The following is a 22,966-nucleotide window of genomic DNA, read 5'->3' on the forward strand; positions in this document are numbered from 1 at the left end:
CAATGAGTAATAATCCCTCTGTGGATTTCTTTTTTGGAACTTGTCTAGTCTTTGTTATAACTTGCATGTCTTTATGATCTTGTCTTATAGTAAGGGGTTCTCAAAATAGATTATATATTGTGAGAGGAGCTGCCACTTTTTTGGTGATCTATTTTTTGGGAGTTTTTTGGGTATTTTGTTATTTTCTGTATTTTGGTTAACGTGTTTTGTCTTTGGGTTATTTTGTTAGTTGTTGTAGAGTGTTTATTTGTTTGGTTTTTAAATCTAACTAATTTTTTACCCCCAATTTTAACTTGGGAGATTGTTCAGTTTCTTCAGGGATTTTTTGGGACAAAAATTCTGACTTAACGCACTATTGTGTCCAGCCAATTCCTCACCACTTATAAAGCCTAGTGGTAGCAACATTGTGCCCTGCTGCTTTACCACTGCTCTCTGATCCTAGGTGTGGATCCCTTGCCCAAAGCGTAGCGATTACCTGATGAGGCTGGCAGAATCAGTGAGATGAGGTAAATGCAAAAACGAGGAATTTAGTATGGATATTAAGAATAAAAATAACTTGTGGTATGCATCGCAAAGCATGAGATTAGAGTGCATGTAGCAGCTAGAGTCTGTTATTGTAGATATTTGACATCCTTTAGTATGTGTATGCATTTAGGAATGCTCCTAATGAGATTGCTTAATACAGAATTGATTGTCATTGGTGAAAGTGAATTGGGTAAGAGAAAACACTTTTTTTCTCAAAACTTCCTTATGCAAAGTTGTGCAGGAACTTTTGTCCTTAGTACCTTTAGGCTTGGGAGTATTTATCACCTTGAGCTTTGCCATCCTTGTATTTATATTCTGCTGTATGATTTTTGGCAATAAATTGTGAACTTGAAGTCTTGATAATTTCACAGGATGAGCTCACAGTAGAAACATTCTTTGCAGTACAATGTCCTTAAGTATTTTTTTAGAGACGTATATCTAAATTCTTACAGTTTGGTACATTTGGAGCTGTTTGGAAATTGTCTGTATGTAGATGTGGGATGATAAAAGTCTAAGTTACTACAGTTATTCTGAATCACTAGTTCAGAATTTATTTTTTATTAGAGTTTACGATTCTTAGAGCCTTTTTGATGCTGGATTTGATTATTTTAGGATTCATACAACACAATCAAAGCACAGTATTTTACCTGTAAAGAGAGCTTTTCCATGCCAGTATAAAAACCAGATGACATTGAAGGTGGTGACTTGCACATAAGGTTGAGTGCCTGTTTCAAGTCAAGCACTCTCCATGGCATTGTACTGGAGAATCGATGTGCAGTTTTACTAAAAAGCCTTTATGGTTCTACAGCTCTCTATATCAAAATCTCTTTCTTAGCTATACATTTTGTGAGATTCCTTAGTTCTTGAAAAGGGTTTGGATGTTGGCTAGACAGGCATATAAGCCATCAAAAGAATATTTACTTGCTTTATGGTTATATAAGATAGCCCTCTTAGATAATTTGTTGCAATTGCTTGGATGGAAGCTCATCTCAAATAGCACAGGATGCTGATCTTTATACTTAAAAAACAACTTCACCAGAGCACAATTTAATTAAAATTAAGTAGATGCTTAATTGAGATGGTGCTGTTAAAAAATGATGGCAGACTGTCTCTGGAAGAAGACAGCAGTGTCAAGTGAAATGGTCTTAAATGGAGTTACTGTGGTTATGATACCTCAGAGGGCCAGGACTATTGTCAGATGAACTGTCCCTCAGAAGATCTGGTATAGGGATTTTTGGTGCTATGCAGGTGACTTGTAAAAGGTATAACACATTATAATTTGCCACGAGGGAAAAGTTTAATAATATTTAAAGTTATATCTCTGAAAAAAGTTTGCTCTTTTTGTGATTTTAATACTCCTGTTTCAAGTATGCATTGATGATAAAATGGGTTATAACAAAAGCAGAAGCAAAATCTGTTGAAATAAATTTCTAGCAGACTTTTGCTCTAGAAATAACAGTGGAAAGCTGAAAAACAGGGCAGAAATTCAGTAAGTAGGATGGTGCTTTTTGTACAGTAAGCATCTAGCATCTTCCACATGATTATATTTAGCTGCCGTGACTTAAGTGTCACCCTGGTTTTAAAAAGGACATTCTGTACTTCGTGCTTAATTGTGGGGGAGGGGAGGAATTTTTGATAGCTTAATCTGTTTTCATAGATTTTGCTGCTACCTGAAAGCTGTATGTGGAGACGCAGCTCTAGTGTCATCATTATTATTCAGCTAGTCTCTGCTGCTAAAAATGCATGCTTGAAATCACATTCTAATATGTTCTGAATGCAGTAATTTAATGCTAGTATTTAATGTCATTGTGTAGAGCCTCTATATTCTTTGTACTGTCCTTTGGTGAAGCACTTGTCTACACTAAGATTTTTGTTAACATTCAGAGGTGAAGGTACATACTTTCATGGTACAAGTGTTGTTCTGAGTCAGGGTCATTTGGGACAAAGCAAGACGAGTATGTTTTTATGTTTACTCTGCATGTACTACTTAATATATTGTTTCTAATTATTTTTTTTAATCCCTACTGTTGTATCCCACAGGCACTGTGACAATCTTAGGAAGGTCAGAGGGGCTACAAAAACAGGGGAATTAATTCTTGTGGGAGATTAAAGCCTTGCTGAAGTGCAAAGGTGTTACTAATACCATACCAATGTACACAGTATGGGAAAAAATAGGAGTTATAAGCAGCATCAAAATGTTTGGTGGTTTGTGTTGGTTGTGGGTTTTTTTTCTTGTTAAAAGAGGGTTATGTCTGTAGCTGAAATTTCCATGACAAATGTAATGATACATAATCCATTTTTTTTAGTACCTTGTTAGAAATAATACAACAATTGTATTCTGTAGTGAGTTGAAACAAGTCAGAGGCAAGGCAAATCACCTCATGAAGTTACTTTCTTACCTGTTCTGTGTTAGTGATAATTTGTGATGAAATCTGAACTTTGCAGGAATCTAAAGCCTGTCTAGTGCTGCCTCGTGTCATGTTATCTGCTGTGCATGCTAGACACAGGACAGTGAAGAAGTTGCTGAACTCTCCTTTGGAATGTCATCTTTGGGGGTGATGTTACTTTTGAATCTTCTGTTAAGTCAAAATTGTATTTTTCTTTCTTAATAGTGCATTATAATTAGTGCACTAAATTAATGCTTAATAGCACTAAAGCTATTAAGAAAGTACTTCATTGAAAAAGGTGCATGAGAGAGCTGAGAAAGTTTCTGTCTTCAGAAGCACTTAGTCAAAACTTTAAAAAAATGTTAAAACATTACTGTTTCTTTATGTTAGATATGTATGGGGAAAAAGATGACAGCTTATTTCCTTGGTTTCAGCAAAGATATAACAAGTTTAATGAGTGTTATTTTCTGTTCCTAGTATACAGTATCATTGTTTCTGTTAGGTGGAGTATTTTATGAATTCTGAGAAGTAACACTAAGCAGTACTTGTCAAAACAAACATTGCAATGTGGTCTTTATCTTTTTTTATACATTAGTTTTTAGTAAGTAATTTTTCTGGATTTTGGCTGCAGAGCTTTCATAACTTCATGCAAGTGTGTGGTTTGATGCAGTACCAGGCATCTCTTGATGGTTTTAGGAAAAGATACAATATTCCAGACTGTAAGCTGACTGTTCATCTGACTGCATAAACAAGAAGTGTTTTCTGAGAGAAGTATTCTGTTGTAAAGAAAGTGTTTTGTTCACTAAACCTTGTGAAATCCAGATCATAAGTGTAGCCTTAATTGTCTTTCTGTTACTACATAAGTTGTGTTGCTCATGGTAAAATTTCCTATCTGTGCATATGCCTAGTGCTAATAGAAGATTAACATAGAAAGATGAGAACTTATTCACTTCCACATACATAAAACTAATAGTCAAATGGTGTTTTATTTTTTATCTCTTTTTCTCTCCATCTTTTTTTTTTTATCTAATTATAATTTGATAATGGATATATTGCTTTCTAGTGATTTAAAATAATTAGTTTTAAGGTAGGGAGGAAATGATACATAAATATTTTTCTTACTAATCTTTAACAAAATAAATTTAATTTGTTGCCTCAAGAGGGTGCTGTCTGCTAGCAGCTTGAATTGAAAAAGTGAGGTAATTCTGGTATTCTAGTCTGATTGAGTTTTTAGTTCATAATCCAAGTTGCTTTAATAAACCCCTGTTGTTGTTTGTATTAGTTTCTACATGGAAACCTGGAAAAAATAGCTTAAAGTGATGTAATTATTTTGTGGTGTTACAGTTATGCTCACGTATTCTTGTTTACTACTTTTTACTCACAGATTTTGGATCATGAAAGAGGCAAATATTGGTCTGTTTTGCAGGCTGGAGATGTGAAAGAAATGTCCTTCAAGAGGTTAATCGGGCTTGTGACAGAGAAGCTAAGACTTGTGTATTGCAACTTCACATTAGGCTGCTCTAACCTTGATAATTAGATATGTAACCCTTGAGTAGAACCACCTCTGTAGAGAAAAATATGTATACACATAAAGGAGAATACTGCCAGCAAGATAACAGTTTGGTTCCCTGCTTGAGTACTTTTGGAGTAGACTGCTATAACTAGTTATTTTCTCTACAATTCTAGATCTGCTTTAATAAAATATAAATTATGTTCTCTTTTCATTTTGTCCCATAACCTGTGTACATTTTTGCCATTGATATTTTCACATGTATTAAAAGGCACACTAATTTCCTACAGCATGGGTTTTTTCCTTTTGAAGGTATCAGAACGAGTAGAGAGAAGACTTCAGGAGATAGAAGAAGAAATGCGTGCTGAAAGACAGCTGGTAGAAAGGCGCCAGGACCAGCTGGGACATGTGTCTCTTCAATTACAGGAGGTATGCAAACAAAAGCTTCCCGTGTATTTAGGATTTAGTTAGGAATCTGTTGCATTTGTGAGCCTGTACCTGTCAAATTGGGAAAAATGCTCATATCTTGGAACATGTTTTAACTCTCAGTCCAGCTCACATTGTTTTGATGACCAGATAATACCGAGCACAGTCTCAGTCCTTTATTATACTGTCTTGACTATATTTAGACCTTTTTGGTAACTGCCACAAATCTTCTAAGAACCTACCCCTATGCCCTGAAAACCCAAGCAAACAAAAGCAAGTCATTAGCTGGGTTTTTTCAATGAAAAGGTTTTATTTTCTAAAAGGTAAACTTTGCTTGCTCATGCAAGCAAATATAATTTATTTCAACAAGCAGTCTAAAGCACTGTAGTGGCCAGACAACTTTTCACTGCTTTTGTTTTATTCAACTTTTGTTTTATTCAATACTTGATGAAATATAAAACACTGTTTAGGAGACAAATAGAAATGTTTAGCATATAAGTTAAAATTAGAGACAGATGTTAGCTTTTTTTATTCTTGTTTTAGAAAACATAAGAAAAATACTTATTTTTGATTTTACTTCTGTTTCAAAAATCTGTGTCTTAACATAGTGTGACTTTTTATTTCACTCCACTTAAGATATGATTTGCAATGTTATCTCTATCTGTACAATAGAATACTATAATTGAGAAGAAGTATGCAATTCCTTGATTTTTACTCTTAATGTTTGCAACATAGGTTTTGGCAGGCTTTATACTGTGCAGTGTTACTGAGGAACCTTGCTCATGATGCTATGTATTTCATATTTTATCCTTTTAAAGGGATGATATCTTGTATTCTCGAAAGATACATTGACACTGCCATAGTTTCCTTAGAAAGAAAACTTGAATTCAAGTGAATGAGTTCAAATGTAGTTCAAAGAATTTTCATATGATCTTTCATAGATCATGTGAATGATCATAGTCAATGTGATCATGAGCCTCCAGGCTGGGTGCCTTTATTCTTGGTAACTCATCTTTTGAATTTCATGCAAAAAGAATATGAAATAATAAGTACATTCTACACCTTCTTCTCCTAAGATGTCCAGATGTAAATTAAGATGGCTTAATAGTTTATTTTGTAAATTCTACTTTATTTTTTGTAAGTTATTTTTCCTGAGGAGCCCCTTTTAAAAATACAATTTAAGTTGCTGTATTTTAGAAAGAATGGACTTGAACTACCTTGTGTACTTTTGCGTAGCCTAGTGAGAATAAAGTAAATAAATATTTTGCTACAATTGTTATTTAGATAAAATATGTTTCTGTATAATTTTGAGCTTGTTATTTTGTTATTCTGTTTCTTGTCCTTTGTTATTCAAATTGTGAGTTAGATGGACTCCAAACTCTGACAGTGGCCTCAAGTCTTCTGGTAATCACTGCACAGCCATAATGTTCTATTGAAGTACTTCTGTTTTCATTTATTTCTCCAAGATGCTTCCCAAGTAAGCTTACTGGAAAGGAGGGTAGTGTTTGGACTGAGTTTTGAAATCCTGTCATTAATAAGGCGTGAATGATTTATGAGAAATACTATTTAAAGCATTTGTGGCTGTTTAATGATATAATTGTTTCATTAGTTTGCCTGTTACACATTTCAAACAAAATTAAATTTTACTTTTGCATGTTATCAGTAGTTGCTCTAATTAAGAAATCGTATGAAGTTTGTGAGGATTAAATGCTATTTTTTTTTGAGTGAAGTGCAGTGCCTGTAACTGACCACTACTTGTCAGTATTTTACCGTCTTAAGAGAATCACCTTCCTAAATTGCAATTATTAAATTATATATTTTCAGGCTCTAAAACAACATGATGATATGTTTATTTTGGCCTTTCTCTTGCCTGTCTTTTCTTTCTCTCAGTTTTTTGTATAATGTGCAAACTTCTTATTTGTGTTGTAGTATTATATGTTACTATAATCATAGACTGATTATGAACCTGGAAGATATCTACGTGTATACTCACCATTAAGAAAGCTTAACATATAAAATTTTGTATCTTTAAGTTTTAAATTTGAATTTTTGTTTTGAATCTTTAGCCTTTCTATGCTGTGTATAGTTGTTCAAAAACTATTTTCTTTATATTTTATGTATCTTTTACCTTACAGCAATTACTGAAAATTAGAAAATAGCAATTAGCGAACAAATTCATGCAAATCATGCATAATAATTTTTTTCCATATTCCTGATATAAGCATGTTTCTGATTAGAAAGAAGAGCAAATATTCTTTTCTTGCCAGGGCTATTGACATGCATACATGAATTGTTTTAACAACTTCATTTGTTGTGTAAATGAAAACTATTTTGAGATTCCTCAGTGCTTCTTTTCCTTTGAATATAAAGATATCATCTCCTCTTATTTTTGTTTGCATTTTTACATCTGTTTTCTAGAATAAGATCAAGTATCATTCTTAAAAATGTTTTCTTTGCATTCTTTTCTGTACATTGGGTGTCCTGGATGGCTTTACAAAATTCTGTGCTTGGCTTCCTAGATTTTGGTGGAATGTGTTCATGCTTGGCATGCTTTAGGTAAACAGAATCATCTTAATTGAACCTTTTGAATCCACTGAATGTGGTAAGGCAGTGACTGCAGTTATGTCTTAAGCTAACGACTTGGGTGGACCAGGAAGCATTTTTTAACTTTTTCCTAGTGCAAATGTATACTTAGATTTTGTTTGCCTCCCACTACAAATAGCATGAACTGCAAGAAGCTGGTGGACAGAGAGTGGGGTAAACTGATTGTCAAAAGTGTTATTGAACATTGTTTTTGCATATCTTTATCACTGATCTATTTAGACAAACATAAACTTGATCTGTGCTCTGAGCCACCTGGATATTTTAGTGCATTGTTGATACTTGCTCTTTGGCTCTGTGCTATGCCACCTCTGGCCAATGGGTTCTGTTTGGATTGCAGTTTGAAGCTGACTCTTGCTTGGAACATGAGGAAGTCTCATGCATATCTGTCACTGATATAGCTAGGTAGTATCTTTTTAAGTGCTTGGCTGGTATGTTTAGGTAGCGTGCTTGGAGCCATGCTAATCACTAATGTAGCAAGCTAGGAAAAGTATTTTCGTTCAGATTAAGATGTGGTGCATTTTTGCCTTATTTTAAATTATAGCTTGAGGCTGTTCTGCTTGTATGTTTGTGATAGTATGAAAAACTCACTGATGAGTCTCACTTTGAAAGAGCAAGTTTCAGTTTGTGGTCACACAGCTTTCAAAAAGTGTGTTTTTATTTAAAAACACAACACAGCAAAACCAAACTGAGTCCAAAACATAAACCCTAAGAAAAGTTAGTAGACTTAAGTTGCTGTAAAATTTACGATTTGCTCTTGAAAGGTTATCATATGTTGGAAAGATTGAGAACTTGAGTTGTTTCACAATCATCCCCATAGTTTTTCTCATAGATAATTTTTTCTTATATATGAAGCAGTAAGTTAAGATTTTGAAGTTTTGGGGTTCAATAGATCCTGTGTGTATGTAGGTGAGGTATGCTCAGTTGGGGTATGCCAGTTACGTTTGTATTCTAATGCTGTCTTATGCTAGTGAACTCTGTTTCATAAAGATCTGTAACAATTGCTCTCCTTGGTGAAATCAAGAGTTCATCTAGCCTGACCACGTAGTGGGCAGTGGAACGTGTAGCTGGTCCTTCCCAAAGCCGTGCTGTGTAGACCTCTGTACGTGGAAGTTCTGTCTCCTTGTGGCCTCCTGTATACCTGCCTCCTCCAAGGCCTCATGAACCCTGTCAGTCTCTTTCAGACTGACCTGGACACTAATGCTGCTGAGGAGGATCTTGGTAGGAGAATGCTGTTGATTGTAGGCCTGTTCCCATTCCTTGGTGCTTCAGCTTCTCTGGACAGTTTCTGCCTGCTGTTTGGGAGCCATCAGGGAGGAGTGTGTGTTTGAACTGTTGTCCTTAGCATCCTTTTCCTAGTTCCCATTTTTGACATTTGACTTCCTCAACCCCTTCTTTGGAGACAACAAATGAAATCAAAGCATCAATTGGATCTTTACATGGTTTTTTTTGGGTTTTTTTTTTTTTTCTTTTACCCCTCCCAAGAGAAAGCTTATCTAGTACTCTTTAATGGAGAAAAAACGAGTGTGGCCCAAAACAGCAAGAGAGAATTATTTAAAAAGGAGTGCAGAAAGGAGGCAAAACACAGAATTAACTTTCACCTCTTAAATTTTTGACTTCTCACTAACAGTTGACATTTGTCTGGCTGTGGGTGACCAGATGTCTCCATTTCCTTATGACATTTTGATTAACTACTTAACTGGCACCTACTGGTACACTGCATGTTTCACAGTCCAAGCAGTGCACATGTAGTATGTTTCATTTACTGTAACATTACTTTTTTTTTGCAGTATTTTGACTCTGGGGTATCTATCTCTCTCTCTTTCTATATATATTAGCTGTTATTTTCCTTAAAATGATGTGGCTATGGGATATTTTTACAATATGCAGAAAATAGAATGGAAGATTATATTTATAGCATCAGTTACAGTAAAGGATGCATTTGTTTGAAATTATTACTATTTAATAGCCTGAATATCAGTTGGTGAGGTTGAAATGGCATATTTATTTCCATGATTTCTTCTGGAAATTAGGGCATACTACTGATGCAGAGATATATTTTGCTTTCAGCAGGAATAATCCTTGAAAATTTTAGTAGTAGTCATCACTCCAGCCCAGCTGTAATATTTTCTTTATGATTCTGACCTCTCTAGCCAAAGCATGCATGTTTGGTACTATGTTAATAATTAATTTAGTGCCAAAAATAAAGTTGGCCTAAAGTAGACTGACTATAACAAAGCTTCTATTTTTGCTAGTAAAACTGATGGCCAGTTGCAGTTAATGGACATCATATATTCCAAGTAGGCTGTTCTGAACTGACTTCCGGTCATTAAAAATAAAGAAAAAATTACAAACCAAAACAAAAACCCAATGAACTTGGGTAATGCAAAAACAACATAAGCTAAAGAGATGATCTTAGACTTTTGGTCATGTTGCTTTTTGGGACTTCTCCCAAGGACCTTTTTGAGTAAAATGTGTGCAGTGTTGAGTTTTATAGTTGACTGGAATGATAGATTTAAATACTGAATACTTAGGAAAGTACCTTAAATGTGTTAGTCTTCTATTATCTGATTAGGGATCAGTATGTCTAAAATTATTGCTCTTGAGGTGACATAATATTTTCAATGGAGTAGTTATGATTCATGTCTTCATGGTCTCAGATTTTAACGTAAGCTGTTCAGGCAGAAGAGTAATCCAAGCTATACTGAAACCCTTATGTTTTCTGAGGTGAGGTTGTAAGAGGGAGGTAAGTATATGAAGCCATTTATTTTCTCCAGAAAGCTAATTTTAAAGCCAAAGCTTCTAAAGCTGAATGCCTGGCTTCACTGAAGTTGATTAATATCTTGTATTCTGTTTTCATACACTGAAATTGCTCTTCAGTGTACAGTGAAGAGAAAATGTTCAAAAAGTGAATGAAATAGCACAACTTATAGGGACAAATTTCAAGGAAGTTAGGAGATTTTCCTATAAATGTAAAATGAAAATGCTGCTTGGGAATGACAGACTGGGAAAAAGAAATTTCTTTCTGGAAAGGCTATATGTTTTTCTTGTTGTATTAGCAAGTAATTATGGAAGGAATAGATGTACTTATGCTTCAAGATATGGGATAGAAGTACAAGATTTGTGCTCAGGTACCTAATTAATTGATTTGTGACTAGTGTGAAAAATGCTTGGTAATGTTGCGCAGATAAAAACTGTGATTTATAAACAGTTCCAGAAATTCATGGCAAATTATCATCACTATATGGCTACTGATGTCTTTCAGATGATGTTTCTAAGTGATATTTAAAATGACCCAATGATTTTGCTATGGTTTGAGATGTCTAAACTTGGGTTGTTTATGTTGCAAATATTACATGTTACTAATATCTGTCATGTCTAATGCTTCCTTTGCTAGTGATTGGCTGTGTTTTGCAAATAATGTTGGTTTGCAGAGGGACAAGATTTTGAAATTGATATTTAATGCGCTTTTATTTTTGTAAGATGGTTTAGAAAGTGTACACATATGATTTTAAATACCTCAGTCTGAGAGGGAATGGGAAAAGTCTGCATGAATTTGTTTTATTTCTGTTATTATTGTCAAGGAAGGGCACGTCAATGTTGGTAATTTTTGATCAGGAAAGTTTCAGTTGATTCAGTTGTAGTTCTGTGGCTTTAAGCATCTGTCCAGATTCAGAAGAAATAACCTTTTCTTTTTTTTTTTTTTTTTTTTTTCTTTTGACTTCTAACACAACCTTATGGTGGCGTTTTCTTGACTACAGTGCATTGAATTTCATAGCATGCACACTTTATATTAGAGAATATATTATTTTACTCTGATATGTGCACAGCTAATCTGTAGAGGATCTCTTGAGCCTTTTAGACTTCAATCTAAAGGTGTTTGGGGTCAACTTGAGAGTCTGGAGCTCTATACATCGGAAGGATGTTAGTGCTGCTTTAGACTTTGTGTTTGTCCCTGTTCTCTGCATGGGTGTGTTTATGTATGCATGAACTTATATTTGTCTTTTCATAACAATATACATTGGCTCTACATGGAAATACTAGATGCAGACAGAAAGCATTTGTCTAGATCTTCTTTCTTAAATATATCAGCAGATTCTTCAATTTTACCAACCTTGGAATGATGGCTTCTGTAAATTTTGTGATGAAGTTTACAATATATTTTTCTCCTCTAAAGGTTTTAAGGAAGCAAGATGTTAAAGCAGATGAAACAGAAGAGCTCATGAGAAACAAACTTGTGCAATATGAAAGTCAAAAGCACCAGGTAAGACTTAATTTTTTCCTTTTTGCTTGGTTTTAAATGAGTGTGTAGTGTAATCTGTTACAGTATATGCTTCCTTTTTCTGAGAAACCAGCAGAACAAAACATTCTTTAAGAATTCAAGGAGTGGGATTTTTTCTGTATCAGAGATACTGTGAATATAGCTATGCTCAGCTTGTGTCTCTCCTTCAAAACTGTTCAGTTGTAGTATGTTACATCTAATGACTCTTCCATCCTGCCAGGCAGACAGATTTATAACTTGAGCATTATCTTTGGTATCTTTCTCTATTTTGTCTCTGAATTTGTATGTAGTCTGCTGTTGCTTATTTGCAGCATATCAAAGCAGCTTTTCTTCATCCCTGCAGCTAACTTATGCTGGTTATTTTGCACCATAGTTATTATTAAGTACTCTTACTGAACTGTTGCCATATTTCACTCTTTCTTTTCATAGAAAACAAAATTTCTTGTATTTTTTATTCTAGCAAGATGTTAGTGCTGTATTACACTTTGGCTAGTTTTCTTTCCACTTGCATCAAGTTTAGCATCTTGCATCGGTGTACCCCCTTATGCTAAGCCTTTATGTAGTGTAGTGTTTTATGTAGTGTTTTACGTTATGTTGTTCTCTTCATTCCCTTAATGTTGGTCCTGTTTACTTTGCCCATTTTCCAGGCTTTCAACATCCTCCTTGAGATTGCTATCTCAACAATAACAATTTCTGCTGTCAAAACCTCTATTTCCCAGTGTATCTTTGAACTATTTGTGGAAGAAGTCAAAAAATACTTTGGCGCTTTTGCTTTCATTTCTTTTTTTTCTTTAAATGGTCATTGGTTTGATGATTATTTCTGATTACACATTTGGAATTTTATGTTTTTAGGCAAATTTCAGTTTTATGAAATTCAGGGCGCTTCAATTTTTTAGTAATCTCATTTCCAGAATAATTCAAATACATCATCTTGTACAAGACAGAAACCCCACAGATTTTACCAAATACAGTTCTGCCAATGTGTGTCATCTTTAACACTTCTAGGAATAAACTGTTTGCCAAAGGTGACTTAAAATATTTAGTCATTATTAGTTTTGAGTTTGAAAGTCTGTTTCAAATCTAGGGACAATGTTTTTGAAACTTTGTTAAAACTTATCATCCTTTTTTTTTTACTTTTAGCCCAGTAAAAATTTGCATTTGTGATTTTGTTTTGGATAATATAAATTATTTTGTATCTTTATGTGATATTGAATATTGTACAAAAATGATAGACTGTAAATAAAATTCTCTTTATGTAATTTAAATAAATATTGCAGGGATTTAGTACAGATGAAGGTTTGCTTAAAATTTTGGACAAATAAAAATACTACGTATATTATACTGCATTTTAGATAGATGCTTATATGGATGAATTTGTGTCAAAATTAAATGTTAAAACACTTTTATATTATGATGCCTACATTGGTTTTCTTTCTTCATCATCCTGTGAAATGAAAGCTTGAGCAGGAATTGGAGCAGTCCCGGAAAAAGTTGAGTGAATCTGAAGGCAGTAGAGAAGCTCTTTTGCATCAGGTAACTGCTTTAGTGTGATAAAAATCCTAAGGTTTTCATATTAAGTTGTGTCTGATTCTTTTTGTTTAATATTCTTATCTCATCTTCTGATAACATTGTTTTATGAAGGAAGAAATGAGATATAGGAAGACATATTTAAGTGTGTATAATATGTGGACTGAGCTCGTTATACTTTTTCTGCTTTCCAAACTTTTATGTGTATATGTTCATATATATTAATTATAGTAGTGATAGTAATGGTATGTTTTCAGTCCATAAACACATTATGTGAAATATACATTCATAACATGCTTTAGAACTACTCCTGTATTAGTAATCATTGTTCTGCAATGCATGTGCTATAATTGGTGAAATCAGATAAATAAATGACCTAGAAGTATTTGCGACATTGTAACATGCAATAAAAGCAAATAAAGAAATACCTGAAAAAGTATCTAAAGTGTGCTTTAATCAATAGCTATTAATGCATTTATGATTAAGTTTAAAATTTGTAGGAGTTTGGATTATAGCTTTAGAAAAAAAGTCCTTTCTCCTAAATATCTTTCTTTTGAGGGGCTAGATAAAAAAACTGAAATAACTAGGAAGGGGGCAATTGGCATTCTCATCTTTTAGCATTAATTATTTGACTTGTGTATCCAGCAGAAGCTTGAGTTCGCTATGTTGTTACTGTACTGAATTTAAATAATTGTGAATGGAATATAGGGTCATATGAATTGGAGGCATTTTTCTTCAATTCAGCTTTAACATGTTGGGTTTTTTCTAAGTGCTATACTATATATGATAGGAAAAATGTGAAGAGCTCCTGTGTTTTTTATGAATAAATACATTGTATTTTTAAGGAGCACAATTTAAATAAAACATACTGTTTATTAAATTTGTATAGATGTTTTCACTGACTATGTGAAAAGACAATTGCAACATTTTTGTTTCGTCTAGAGAAATTGTTGCTCATTTGTGGTCAACAGAAATTAAAAGGTTTCCTTTAATTTTGAATAATCACTTTGTGGCCTTTAATTAGGAACTAGTTTGTCTTTTTGTTTACCATCTGCAGTACTCTCAAGATGTATTTATAATTATATTTTGTGTGTAGTATTTTTCTGATGCTTGTGCATATATTTTAGATTGAGGATCTTCGTTCTCAGCTTTTGAGAGCAGAAGAAGACCGTGTAGAATTGCAACATCAAATTTCATATGCTGCTATGCATCGCCAGAGCTATCAGGATGTACAGGATGATGACAGGAGAATTAGAGCAGGTACAACTAATATTTTGCACTGGAGACCTGCAGGCTAGTTAGTAGGCATGGGCACTAATTTTATCTTAGAGCTGCAAGCTAATTCTTCTATTGTTTTGACAAGACCAGCCAATTAATTACTCAAATTTAAGTTAATACGAATATTAACAGACAAATAGCAATGACAGTTAATTTATGATAAAATATTTTGATTTGCACAGTTAAAACAAATGAGACAATTTTAGCAAACTGAATAGTGTTTTTACAGAAGAAAAACATGTATTATTTTTAAGTAATAATTTTCCAGAAAACTTGCATTTCAGTCCATTTGCAGTTTGAATTCTGCCATCTTGAAAATCATAAAAGAGTCATTGATTAGATAGTTAATAAGGCTGATGACTTTCTGGTAGAATTTATAAGCAACATGTTCCTAAGTGGTTAAGAATATTGTTCTATATGATGCAGTCAGGGCTTCTGTTTGCACAGAGTAGAATAGTTTTATTTAGAAGACAAATACTTTAAACAATTTCAAGGTATAACTGCATATTAAATTACTGCTTTTGCAAGGTCTTCAGTTAATTGCTAATTATCTATCTGTATTTGAACTTTTCAAACATAATAATGTCTATCTGAATAGGCATTAGAGAAAGTCTTTCTCCTTATTACCATAGCAATGTATTACTCAAGGTTATAGAGTAATAGGGACTCTATTCTAGAGTCCAGTGTCAATGGGAATGTTAAATTGGTTTGGCTAATGACATATTTTCTTATTTTTGTACTTCAGCTTCTGAATTATCTTTGTTTTTAAAATAGGACAATGACTCGGTATTTTGCAAACCTCATACAGAGCACTGGAAATGAGCTTAGCTTCAGAAATGTAATGCAAAATGATAATTGCAATAGTTTTTCTCCAATCATGTTAATGTATCTGCTTAAAAGTTAGTTTATTTGAAACAATATGCCTTTCATATTAATAAAAGCATATTTTTACTTTCCTATTGATCTTATAAATCAAGACAGTTGCAAAAGTATGAAGAAAATAAAAATGTACTGTAACTATTAAAATACATGCATACATTTATATAATTTTTGCTGTTGTGTTTCACCTTGCTGTATTATTTCTGTTTCTTCAAAGATATACAAGAAGAAGACAAGTAGAGATTTTTTTTCTTTTGCCTCTAGAAGTTATTTATGAATAAAGACATCTGAATTTCTGATTGAGAGAATTTATAGCTTACTCTTATGAAAACCTTTGGTTGTATTTTCAGGATTCAGAAAAAATTCACAGATGACTTTCAAATTAGGAGGTATTACTCTTGTGAGATAAAACCTTGGCCTTGAAGCTGATGGCCAAATTTCATTTACACCAGAACTTCCCCACTGTTTCTTCCATCCTATTTTATTTTATTCAGTTTTGCTATGGCTTTGGTTGTTTTGGTCGTTTTTTTTTCTTTTTGAGGGGAGCAGCTGTGTGCAGGGGGAAGAGTGGAAACCCCTATAAAATGATGGAAAAATACTGTTTTATTCTGTAAAATGTTATTAGCTTATGTTACCGGTATTCCATTTTTCACAGATATTTTGGTAAAAATAAGTAGTTATAGAATAGTCTTGAGTGGAGAAGCAAATTGCCAAAAATTAAATTAGATAAAATTAATTTACCACAAGTTGGTATTTCTACTGAATGTATTGCTCTGTTCTTATTGTTTTATAGTAGTTGAAAGATATGAGAGAGAGAAGCAAGATCTAGAGAAACATATTTTGGAACTTAAAGCAAAGCTGAGTCACAATGCTGTAATGTCAGAGGTAGAAGAACTGAAGAGATGTATAGAGCGTAAGGACAAGGAGAAAGCACAGTTGGTAATGCACATACAGGTAAGTTGGATTTTGTTGCTTTTTGCTTGGTGGCTCTTTGTTTTTTAAATAATTTTCTATCTGTTTAACATTAGGTGATATATCAGATTAGGGATTAACCTTTAAAATGTAAGAGTAACTGTCATGCTCATTATTATGTCAATCACTTTGAAAAGTGATTTCAGTTTGCCAATTTTTTTCTCTCCCATGTAGTACCAAAAAAGTTATTTGCTGTTGCCCATGATTTCATGGTTTGGATTACTTCTCTTTCCCATGTGCAAAGAAAATTTGATCTGCTTTTATCAGCACTTACTGTTAATAATGGTTTTTGGAACTACTTTTATAAGGTAGTACTTAATCTCTTATTCCCCATTCCATCATTCCTCAGAATTGAAGTTCAACTTTAAAAGTTGAGATACTTTGTTCTCTGAGAGAGTGTAGTAGAGTAACAAAAGTAGGTCACAATTTTCCTTTTTTTAGTAACTAAATGCAATATAGTAATATAATCATAATAGTAGTCTATATGGTAAGTATATCATAATGTTTAATGTGATTCTCTGAGAAGGATAAGAACAGCCTTTTGTACTGGAATTTTAGTTAGAATACTTTGACTATAAAATGAGATCTAAGTAGGCAGTAGCATTCTTATTTAAGTTGGGAAATTTCTGTGTTTCTTGTTCTTGTCTAGATTTGTCATTGGTAGTAGAATGCCTGAACAGTAACAGTTGTCTTCCATGACTGTCAGGAGAAAAGAGTTTGTTTGCAAAACTATGCAACTGTTATTTCAGTAGTCAAGGACTTCACTTTTTGTTCTGCTTGTATTTTGGCATTCTGTAAGCGAGAGATTTTGTATTTATTTTCCTAATGAAGGTACTTATGTATGAAATGATATTGCATCACTTTGGAAATTCAAATGTAAGAATTTATTTTTTTGTCTTCATAGATTTACAGAACTATACTCTTCAGTTTACTTCTGTTGCTCCTTTACCTTGTCAGCTTTTCTGCTGATTTAAATCAAACTAACACATCAAATTACATTTGGGAAAAAAATGGTGTTCTCAAAATAAGTTCCTACATGCTTTACGAAATTCAGTCATTGAATAGGTTTAAAAAGACCTAAAGTGTTTTTGTAGAGGGTAAGATGAGCAAAACTAAATTCCTGCTGTCCATCAGCATTTGTATTCTAGCTGGTCAATGAAACCCATGACTAACTGAAAACATTCTCAGTTTTTGTTTTGTTGTGCCTGAGAAACTAATTATTTTGGTGACAGGAATTAATGGGGTAAGAACCCACATAAAACCAATTATTTTAAACTTCTGCTTGTAGAACATGCTTACTTAAGGATCAGAATGATTTTATAATACTAATTTTCTGCCCTGAAAATACTCATGCTATAGTGCTCAGTTGGGGTCATTGTCATTTCTCTGAGTTAGAAATCTTTGACTTCCCTCATTTCTCAATGGAAAATACTTTGTACTTCTTATCTGCTTCCCACTGCCTTTCTCCAACAGGGGCAGTAACAGGAAAATAGCTAGTGTGTTTTTCTTTTAGCGAGACATCAAGGAATGCAAGGATGTGAATTTCTAAACTTGTGTACTAACAAAGCATTTTGTCAAGCCTGTTCTAACAGCTGCTCCTATCAGATAGTCTGATTCCCAGTTGGAAGTGACCAGTCATGTTTGACTTGGGTGTGATTTATCTTTGTTTAGTGGGGAGAATCTAACTTGCCTCTGATGTACATGTGATGTTAGCAATTTCTTTTGATTTATTCAAATGTCATTGTTTGCAACAATTTGAGTTGTGTGTGTTGTACCTTTAGCCTCCAACAGCTGCCATAAAATCACAGTGTGATGTAAAATGGAGGGGATGAAAAAGGTTAAAACATATTCTTAAGCTGATACTTAGAAGTATGTTCAATCTTAAATTAGTTTTAAAATTTACTATTTATTTCAGCTGCTCTAGTTTCCATAAGGGTGTGGTTGAGATCTTCCACATGTATACAGCTATCTTAAATACATTTTTCTGCATGAAGCCAAATAGATATGGGGCTGTTATAGCTAACTTTTAAGATTTAAGTATTATGACTAAGAAATAAACAAAGTCCACAAATTATAAAGATACAATACCCTTTCTCCATAAGTGTTCTTCATAAGTATTTTTAGACTTTCTAATACATTCTCCATAAGTGTTTTTAGACTCTTGTGCCCAGGAACTTGTTTGATTTACTAATTACTCTTCATTTGAATTTGATGGTAGCATTCTTATAGTATTATCCAGTACAGCAGTCAGTTTATTAAAATATTTCAGTTCTTCTGAGGGAAAAAGATTGGTTTTTTATTAATATTAGAATTCTTCAGTAATATAAGTATTTCAGTCTTATAAATATTGATTCATATTCTCACTAAAATTTACTTTTACTTTTTCTTCTACAAATAAAGCTATTAGCCAATTAAATGCCAGTAGTGCAAATCTTTATAGGTCAGAAAGAATTTTGACAACTGCACCCATGTTAACACAGAGATACACACTTATTGTACATAACTAGGAATTCAAAACTACAGATCAGCACATTTGGGACTCCGATTTTGATATAGAAACAGAGTGTGGAGATACTTTCTCTATCCTCTTGCTTTACAGGGCTGGCTTCATGAAATGTTGACTTGTTATGATGCTCTTTTCCACCTGATTTCAAGTACTGGGTCTGTGCTGGCTTAACTCTTTTAAGCAAAGTGCAAACTCTTTGCTAAGGTTTAGCTTATTTACACATACTGTAAAAATAAAACATTAAAAGTCACTTTATAATGGTACATCCATGTCAAAATCCAATTTTTCTTCTCATGCAAGTAGTTTGTGTTGATAAATTAGTTACACTTCAAGGTAAATATCTAAAACAAATGTTCCTCTTTTTTATTATACTGTAAATCAATAAATTAGAGGTTGATTTACTTCTACACAATAAGAGGCATGTTTACAGTTAATTGAACATTATTTTCTGTGTTTAAGATTAGACTCCTATTTCATTAAAAAGTTTGTGGGAGCGATAGTTTTGTTAATGAAGTGTGTACTCTGGGGAAATGATATATAAATGACTAGTTTTTAATGGTGCAGCATTGAGTACTACATCAATTTAGTGTGACACCCTCTGTGGTGTTCCAGAAAGACATGAAATAGGAAGTGGTAATAGCAGGCGTAATCACATGACTGAAAAAATGAAATGATGACTCATTTTAGAAAATCTGGGGAATGGTAAATTTAATATCTGATTGTGTTTTATGAGACTAATTTTAACTTGTGCTATACTCAATTTAAATCTTTGTCTTTAAATAAGTATTGTAATCTGTTGTCATTGGAAATTAAACTTGTATTGATTAAAATTTTTCTAGTTGTAACTTATGAGCTTATTTTGGTTATCTTTTTAGCACAGTAAATACTATCCTGAAGAGATTGGTACAATTTACTGCCTCCCAGGAGGTGTTGGCCTGGTTTGGAAGGAACAAAACCCCCCCAAACGAACAAACTGACAAGGAGAGAGCCCTTACTAGCAAACTCAAGTCTCCCTCCTTCCCCCTACCTTGTGGAAGTACCTTTGTCTAAATCGTTGTTCTCTATCCATCTGTAAAGTTGCCTGTTCTTTCATAGATAAAATCCTTTTCTCTTGTCCATTCTGAATTGCAGTCTGTTTATTTCAGGCTACATCTGCAGGTTTTTTTCAGTAATTCTGAAATCTAATCCTCTTTAAAGTATTTCAATCCCCTGAGGCTTGGTAATATGTTTGACTGGCTATAGATCAGGTCTATCAAATTTATCTTTCATTAATGAAAAGGCTGAATGGTATAAAAGCAGTCTAAATAAGCCCATAGTGCAGAACACTAACGTGAATTTCTGTGTGATGAACTCAGTAAAATACAATTTTGTTAGTGTACCTTTAAAAACTGATTTCTGAGCATGTACTTCCAGAAGGTGTATGGGCACTATTATTCCTGAGCTTCTTATGAGACTGTTCAGAGAAATATGATTTGAGAAATGCAGCATCTTTTATTTTTAAAAGGTGTGTTTTCAATTTAATTCATTTTTTAAAGGCTTATATATGCCTCCTACATTTTCAAACATCTTTGCACTTTGTTCTAGAAGCATTTACCAAGCTGCTGTATTCTCTTTGTATTCAGTGCTATCAAATATATCTTTATTTAGCACATTGTTTTCATGAAGGCAACCAGCAAAAAATTGGGTAACAACTAGCTCATAAACTTTGAATTCCAGTTGTTGTGGTGAATGCTGTTTTGTCCTTTCCAGTTCTCCTTTTCCTCTCGTCTGTTTACATTAATCTCCATATAGCTTACTGTTTGGTTTATTTATTATTTGTGTAGTGTATAATATATGGCCAATGATTGATCTCAAACTTACAATACAGAAAAATAACAAGAACAACCAGAATAGGAACAAATGCAGAAAGAATTGAGTAGTATGTATTTTGTCTTGTGTTGGAGTTCTTTACCATTGCAGAGGGAGCGATTCTCTGGGCTAACAGGACTTTCCTTAATAGTCAAGAAGATCTTTTATTCTGTTAATGTTTAATAAAAATTTGATTTAATATTGCTATATGTTCTTTGATAAAGTTTCATACTGCATATATTTAGAGAATATTTGTGTTTTGCTATGATGATTCCAGGTGTTAACATCTGACCTGGAAAACAGGGAGAAGCAGCAAGAAAAAATGTTGGACCAGCTAAAGGAGATACAGAATTGCTATAAGGCTTGTGAGAGTGAACGCAGACAAACTGAACTCCAGTCTGCTGAGTTAGCTCAACAGGTTGAAGAGAGTACCAAGGAAGCAGAACGGTATCTCACTGAATTCAAGCATGCAGAGGCACTCAGGCTGGAGATTGAGAAAAAAAGAGAAGATTTGAAGGTGAGAGCCCAGGAAACCATCCGCCAGTGGAAGTTGAAGTGTAAAAAACTGGATCGTGAGGTAGAAAAGCAAAATCAAACTATAAGTGAATTGATGGACAAGAATAAACAGGTAAGATTGGTTGATTGGGTTTTTTTTGCTACACTTTCCCTTTTAAAAATGAAGAAAAGGAGTTTATTTATGCAAACTGTGACTTAAACTGCTTTCTGCTTTAAGTTCTGGACTTCTGCTGTATAATTTTCAGAACTTTTTCTTTGAAAAATCAATTTGAAAATTGATTGTGTAACATTTCTGGGTTTTTTGTTTGTCTTTCTTCAGTATGGCAGACCACTTATTCCTCTCTTTTCCTTCTCTACAGTTTCTCAGAAAAAAACATAGGTTTTTTGGTTTTTGACTTAGAAGAATTCATTTATTCAGCTGCTGACACTGTTTTAAAGACAAGCATTCACGTCAATGCTAATGTTTATCATTCTGTATCGGAATAATGGTAGAAACAACCATTTTGTTGGCAATGAGTCTGTGGGTCTGTATTTTCCAGTTGGGTCAAAAGTTGCTTGTTTCTATAATGGCTGATATAGTGCTTAACTGTATGCTGTGAGCCTTTATCTTAACTTACATGCTATGCTGGTGCAGTCCACCACATTGTATGGCTTTTGTTTTACAGTGCTATACCCTCTTTTCACATATTTTCTCATGGCATCCATCAAATTTAAATTACTGCATGTGATGGGCTTGAGATGGTTCCATCCTCTGCTTTATCTTGCTCAAAGATTGAGGTTTTCAAGGGCTAAATGGAATGCAGTATGGGATGTGTGTTAATCCTGTGTTGTTTCTGGTCCAGTGATCTGTTCTGAGATTGGTACATGGATACAAGCATGGTCAAAGCACAGGAGAAGTCACAATGGGGCTGTTACAGAGTTGAAATTCTTAAACTCTAGCAAATCTAAACCATGATTCCTATTGTTGCTATTTCTCTCCTATTGCCTATCATATGCCTTACTTTTTATTATTATTTCCTCTATTCATGCTCCAACAATTCATTCTATAGTAATCTTTTATTTGTTAGCCTTAGTGCTTATCTGGGAAAGTAAGATTCTCAAACATTTAAGAAGTTGGTTACTCTTGCCTAAGAAAATGGAGGTTGTAACGAAAGGAAGAAAACCTAAATAATTTCAAAATCATGGGTGTCTATAAAATGGACAAATAAGAAGCAAAAATAGAGACAAATTGTGAATTGGAAGCAGTAGCTCCCAAAAAGGTTTTGGAATCACTGTTCATGTAAACATATAGGCTGGTCTTTGTAGAGGCACTTGATAGCACTGTCCACATTGAAAATGTCTTTGTTATGTAAGATTCCTTGATATGGATTTTACCTCTTTTTATGTGGCAAGTATATTCACATGCTAAATGCAGTGGTTAAAGTTTGGCTTAAGCTCCATTTAAGAAATGCTGTCAGTATTTGTTCTTACTTTTGAAGTCGTGACTATCCTGCCAACAAGTTTGATGTAATTGTCAGTGCTGAAGAATTTTCTTTATTTTAAGATATGGAAGATCAAATAAACTGTGTGCCATTGTGAAGGAGAAAAAAGAAACAATGTTTAATGTTCTTGATATAAAATTGGAAACAGTTTACTTATGGGGATATAATCAATCCAGATGCAGCATTTAGTATAAACTTAAGGTAGCTAGATGAACATAATTTAACTAG

The 22,966-nt window shown here is 33.5% G+C and overlaps 1 protein-coding gene across 2 annotated transcripts in view; it reads left to right on the plus strand.

Moving 5' to 3' along the window:
• The window catches only part of CEP128 (centrosomal protein 128), a 93,471-nt gene that overhangs the window by 10,843 nt on the left and 59,662 nt on the right, over positions 1-22,966 (plus strand). For both annotated transcript variants that reach the window (XM_077784014.1, XM_077784013.1), the window contains 6 exons: positions 4,735-4,851; positions 11,627-11,713; positions 13,190-13,264; positions 14,386-14,518; positions 16,209-16,369; positions 21,019-21,369. In XM_077784014.1, coding sequence (XP_077640140.1) covers positions 4,735-4,851; positions 11,627-11,713; positions 13,190-13,264; positions 14,386-14,518; positions 16,209-16,369; positions 21,019-21,369 — 924 coding nt within the window. The remainder of the gene's footprint in view (positions 1-4,734; positions 4,852-11,626; positions 11,714-13,189; positions 13,265-14,385; positions 14,519-16,208; positions 16,370-21,018; positions 21,370-22,966) is intronic.

Source organism: Lonchura striata, chromosome 6 (assembly GCF_046129695.1).
Source record: "Lonchura striata isolate bLonStr1 chromosome 6, bLonStr1.mat, whole genome shotgun sequence".
Lineage (NCBI taxonomy): Eukaryota > Metazoa > Chordata > Aves > Passeriformes > Estrildidae > Lonchura > Lonchura striata.